Source organism: Mesoplodon densirostris, chromosome 7 (assembly GCF_025265405.1).
Source record: "Mesoplodon densirostris isolate mMesDen1 chromosome 7, mMesDen1 primary haplotype, whole genome shotgun sequence".
Lineage (NCBI taxonomy): Eukaryota > Metazoa > Chordata > Mammalia > Artiodactyla > Ziphiidae > Mesoplodon > Mesoplodon densirostris.
In genome coordinates, this window is record NC_082667.1 from 123,362,859 (window position 1) to 123,368,858 (window position 6,000).

The window sequence follows — 6,000 nt, forward strand, 5'->3', positions numbered from 1 at the left end:
TAAAGCCAAAGACAAGGTAGGAGAGAATGTTTTGCTTTGTTCTTGGTTTGGTTTGTGGGTTTATTTCCAAGTAGAATCTTAAGAAAAAGAGAAACAGAGAGACAAAGTAAGCATGGACACGTAGCACAGGTCACAATGTTCTTGTTCCTTCCTTCTTTCAACAAAGGTTTATTAAATACCTGTTGGGGGCCCAGCTAGGCAGAGACCCTGCCCTTATGGAGCTCACAGAATAAGGGAAGAAATGCATCTGAGACACATAAAGATAATTTTAGGACAGGATGGTGCATATTTTAATAGTGGGATGTGTATGGTGCTGTGGAAGCAAACCAGAGTAAGTCAAGGAAGGCTGCCTGGAAGAGATGACTGGGACCAGAACAGAACCTGGAACAAGGAGTGGGAGTGAGTCGGGTGAAGAGCATTTCAGGCAGAAGGTGCAAGGATGGGAATTAACTAAAATAGGCTGGAAGGCACACGCTCGTGTGTGCACACGTATGTGTGGTGCATGCCTGCTGGTGGGGGTGGAGCATGAGGCTAAGGAGACAGATGGCAGGCAGACTAGGAAATGCAGTGCGTGTCCTACAGAGCAGCTGGGAGGTTTGGTAAAGGCTGAAGGAATCCAATCCATCAGTGGTCTGATCAGCCTGGAGTCACAGACACATCAATCTGGAGTTGGCACAGGAGTCAACCCGAGGGGTCCAGGCGCAAGTGGCAGAGAGCTGGTGCACATCCTCTGAGAGGATGTGAGGAGACCCCGCCTCCGGGTTTCTCCAGGGACCACCCCTGTTTCCTCCTGCAGGCAGCTGTGTCCAGGAGGGAGGCTGGGCAGGGCAAAGGGGAGGGCACTGGTGGGGCAAGGCCAGGCTGGAAATGGTGTCCAGGGGAGTGACAGCCCCGTGGACCCACTTTGGCCAGGAGGGTGGCCGCGGAACATCACACAGGGAGGGCCCCCGGCACACCCAGCGGCCTTCTCCTTTCTTCTCTGGGAGGAGTTCTCTGACAGGGAGCCAGGGCCCCTCCCCACAGGATCCCTGCGTGCGTCCCAGGGCACGGGCGGAGGCGGAGCAGTACAGGCGACCCAGAGCACCTGCCATGCAAGGCCATCGCCAGGTTCCCCGGGCACTTTTGCCAGCTCCCAGCCGCCACCTGCGGGGTGTTGCAGACTCCGCGGCCGGAAGACAAGGTTCCTGACTTTTCTGAGGTGGTAATCAAGCCAGGCCCCTGCTGGGCTGTCTGCCTGGCATGTGTATCCTTCATTCTCCTCCCTGGAGGAGGATGTCTGGCCGGGCAGCCCAGAGGGGTGGAAGGCGGCAGAGGCAGAGAGCATCTCTGTGCAGGAACTGACAACGACCCCCTTCTCTTACCAGGAGCTGGGACGGGAGGACTGTGATGGGGGGGAGTGGGTTTCAAAGCTGTGTGAGCCAGTGTTCAGGAGCGAAAAGAGGTGAGAGAGGAGCCCTGTGTGAACAGACGCGTGTCTGTCCCGGCGCCATGAGCCAGGCGTGCAGGATGCGTTTGGAATCACGGAGCAGTGTGCGCCTGGGGAGGGGTGCAGCCACCCACCCTCCCATCACACTTGGAACCCAGCTGCTCCCAGGGACTCAGAACAAGCTCCCTGTCTCAGAGTTGGCCTCGGGCAGAGGCAGGGGTCTCCTGGAAGGATCCTGGAGTGGTCCAGAGAAGAAGGGCTATCTCACAGGAGAGGAACAGATAACTCCTCCCTCTAGAAGCCCTGGGGCCGGCTTCTCTCCAGAGATTCCAAAGACTGCTGTATATATAACAGTGATTGAATATAAAGGCTAGAGTTTCTGGTGGTGGTTTATATAGAAACATAACATTTCAGAAGATGCAACCAATTGAATGGTCAATGATAAGCAAATCGGAATGGTGCTTCGTAGGGATGCTCCTTTGTCACAGGTATCCCAGTGGACTGGCAGAAGGAGAGTGTTCAGGTTTGTGTGGCCCAGACGTTCACCTCCCTGGCGGGGAACAGAAGAGGCGTCTCTTGTCCTTCTCCTCAGGAGAACTTGCCCTGCCAAGACGTCCGGGCCTTGGGAGCACTGCTGTTGGGGAGGAAGAAAATCTCCTCTCCCCTTCTAGGCTCTTCTTGCCGGTCTAAGAATTAAATTGACATAAGACAGAGTAACAGGAGAAAGTAAAGCAAAAATTTACTAACGTGTATATGGAAGAGGCCTAGGAAAAGTGGTTAATTCACCAAAATGTTCCAAACCCTCACCTTAAATACCACCTTCAGCTAAAGACAAAAGAGGATGTTGGGAGATTTCCCTGGCGGTGCAGTGGTTAAGATTCCACGCTCCCAGTGCAGAGGGCCTGGGTTCGATCCCTGGTCGGGGAATAGATACCACATGCATGCAGCAACTAGGAGTTCGCATGCTGCAACTAAGACCTGGTGCAACCAAATAAATAAATAAATATTTTTTTAAAAAGAGGATGTTGGGGGTAGGGGCTTAGGACTTCAGAGGGAGGGGAGGCAATTCACATAGAGAAGGAAAGGCGGATGTTTGGTAGACAGTGATTTCTGGGCCAGGCAGGGAGATGGACACAGAGAGGAACATAGCTAACAGATTTTGCAGGTTCGTCCCTGTCTCCACACCCAGTTCACACTGTAGTTACCTATGGTGACAGCTCCCTTCCTGGTACAGGTCTTCTTTCTACATTCTTCAGGTAGTGAGGGGGAAGGGGATAGTTTCTTCCTAAGTCTTTTGGGCCTTGACTGCTTTCAGCTGGAAATAATCTGCATGCCAAAGAGACATTTTGGGGTGACAATTTTGCTCCCCTGCAGTTTGAACCAGGCACCAGAGACACAGAGATTGGATGAACCTGGTGCATTTCAAACTCCTAACTGTTTAGCCACTGACCCAGAATCAGAGATTTGTCCCAAAGGTCTAAGGAATAAATCACAGGGACAGTGCTTCCAGGCCAGGACTTCTAGGACTTGGAATGATTCCATATGGAACCAGAAAGCCTGATTTGATGCTGATCTGCATTAGCCAGAAGTTTCTCCATGTCCAGCATCCTAGTCAGGCAAGCAGGTTCTGGCTTTATCCCTTCAACCCAGTGATGACATGGACTTGGCAGGTGGGACACCAGCTTTAAATGCCTCTGTTAAATCCACTGCAAGAGCCTTCCAGAGTAAGTCCAGTCTGAGAAGATGCCCTGCTTCATTAGGTGCCTAATTCATCTGGGCATCCAAACTTGTGTGTACTGTTCCCGAATCATAGCTCCATTTATCATGGGCGTTCATGGCCACGGGGCTGAGGGAGACACAAAGCTTATGCTTCAAATGATAGGGAAGCTTCTGGGGAATTTTATGACCTCATAGCTTTCTTGCTTCCCGAATGTGGCTCCATGTCAAAGAGTATCTGTGTGCAGGTCAGACTGGTGTGTGCCTCTTAGGAAAAATGCCATCCATCTCCCCCGCAACAGACACACACCATGGCACCTTCTGCATCCCAGTGTCCATGGAAATCTTCCCTTCCTCCTGTGTACATGGCCAAAGGCCACCTGTCCCTTTGCTTCATCCCCCCTCCACCTCAGGCGAGCAGGTTTGGACTTTTCAAGCATGTAATGCTTCAGCGAGGTCTGCTCTTACCTGATCCAGACGGGGGAGAGGCCAAGTGTGCCGCCCTGGGACCGAGTGATGGACAGAAGGGGCACCGAGGCCAGTGCAGCAGCCGCAGGGGACAGTTGGTGTGTCCAACAAGTCCTTTCCTGCATGACAGGAGGGTCACATGAATGTTTAAGGTGCGCAGTGTTCAGAGGGATTGGACGATGATGCAAACAGTGCAGGGGTCTCACTTTATTGAAGCTCTGTGTACGGTGTTGACTAATCACCCACCTTTTTCTTGAACTTGCCCCTGAGCCATGGCCTCAGCATGTTCTGACAGCAGAGGAGTAGCAGGCACCCGCACACTGTAACCTGAGGTCCCTCCTGCCTGGGCGGACGCCCCATCCCGTAGCTCTGCCCTCGGGATCAAGGCTAACGCAGCCTCTGGGTATGGAGCTAGGATGCTGGATGCTCCCAGTGGGAGGGGCCAGGCTCACGACAGGTGTGTTCTGTCTGCAGGCCCGGGCGCCATCAGCGAAGTCAGCAATGGGACGTCAAGGAGGGCTGGCTGCGCTTGGCTGCTGCCTCTTCTGGTTTTGCACCTACTCCTCAAATTTTGATGTGAGTGCTACTTTCCCCGCCGGGGAGAAGCTGCCGTCACCACCACCACCAACACATCAGCCGCGGCGAGCAAGAGCAATGCAAGCATCCGTTCTAAAGCAGATACAACCCCACGAAATTCAGAGCCTAAGGGGACACAAATTCGAGGGAGGGGAACAGAGAATACTTTGGGAAAACAGGTTGAACAAGGACATTGGAAATCGCCTTGCAGATACGTAGGTACAGCTGAGTTTTCTTTCTTTTTCCAAATGGGAAGAATGCACGCGGCTTTGGACCCACCCGCAAGCTGCATGGCGTGACCTCCGTTACCAGTCGGGCAAGGGCTCAGCCGCTTTGCCCACCACAGTGCCCCCCCCCCAGGAAAGTTCTGGAGTCGGCCACCCCAGATTCAATCAGTCACTAGAGAAGAACTCAGAGGGAGGCTTGCAGGCCCATTCCTGAACTGTGTCCCTATTGTGTGTGTGATGAAACGCAGCAACAAAAAGATAAATAAAAAGGAAAACTAAACAAGACAGCCTGTCAGCTACAATAATCCCACAATCAACAGTCACAAAAGAGATTGTTAAACTTTTGTTTTGTTTTGTTTTCATTTTACTACATGGACATCATAGATAACAAGGGATTCTGATTCATTATTAATTTTATTAATTATATTTTCTGATATGAGTCTAAAACTTAGTGCAAAAACAAGACAAAACTAAAAAAGTACTCAAGTGAAAGGGGTGAAGAGAAGTAAGTTTGTTAAATGTTAAACATGAGTAGTATACTTCTTACCTAGGTTTACAACTGGTGGACAATACACCAGGTATTAGCCACCTGGTGAGGATTTGGCAAATCCACCAAAAAAAAAAAAAAAATCCACACATACAATTTAACCAACATCTCCACCAGCACTACAGATTTCTTCTTATTCTGGCATTTATTGCAGACAATACCACACTTCTACATGCTGTTTAGAAACGGGTGACCTGCACCATATCTTGAGTTTGCTGGCGATGCTTCTTTTGATGACATATATTATACAGTATATATATACATATATTTTTTTTTGTTAGGGTTCTAGCTATTTTCTTTCTCAGCAGGGTCCTTTCTCAGACATTACTGCATGCTGTATATGGCGTTAGCTGTGTGTTGCTCTTCTAAAAGATGACAGAGTTTACTGGTAATTGTGTAATCAGCTCCTGCCTTTTTATTTTCTTGGGTTATTCACATGTCAGAGACATTTCTAAAAAGTGAAAAGAGAAAGAAAACACTAACACAAGGCACAGCATCTTTTCCAGGGGCCGCTCTTGGAGGCGAGGGCTAATGCGGGGGGCCTGGCTTCTCCGTCATGCCTCAGGCACGGACGGACAGCAAGCAGCCGGACCAACTCAGCAGTCAGTAACCACTCGCTTTAGCCCATTATGGGAATCTCTGATGCCTCTGTGACCACTGGAGAATCGAATTCTCTTGGTTTATTTTATTTAATTTCCCACCTTTGTGTGCGTGTGTATGAAAGAGAAGAAAATGCAGTTTTTAGGTAATCTTTTCTTCCTCCCCTGCAGTCTGGGAACCAGAGGAGCCTCGGGGAGGGGTCGTGATGTGATGAGGGCAGGTGGGATTAGGGGCTGGGGGAGGGAGGGGTTGTCTCTGACTTGACATTAAAAAGTGTTCCATGTCCCTCTTTACCTGGTGTGGTACCTCATTCTCAAGTGGTGGGGGAGGGGAGCAGAGCCTGCCTGGCTCAGGTGTGAAGGAGTGGAGGGGGTCGGGCTCTGGGTTCAGGCTACTGCTCTGTGGACCCCTCGTGGGTGGAGTGGGGCCCCCTGTGGATC

General features: G+C 50.9%; 1 protein-coding gene across 3 annotated transcripts in view; it reads left to right on the forward strand.

The window, feature by feature from the left end:
• Positions 1–5,768, forward strand: part of NTM (neurotrimin) — a 388,042-nt gene extending 382,274 nt beyond the window's left edge. For all 3 annotated transcript variants that reach the window (XM_060103830.1, XM_060103831.1, XM_060103832.1), the window contains one exon: positions 4,085–5,768. In XM_060103830.1, coding sequence (XP_059959813.1) covers positions 4,085–4,185 — 101 coding nt within the window. In that variant the 3' untranslated portion in view covers positions 4,186–5,768. The remainder of the gene's footprint in view (positions 1–4,084) is intronic.
• The last annotated feature ends 232 nt before the right edge of the window (positions 5,769–6,000 follow it).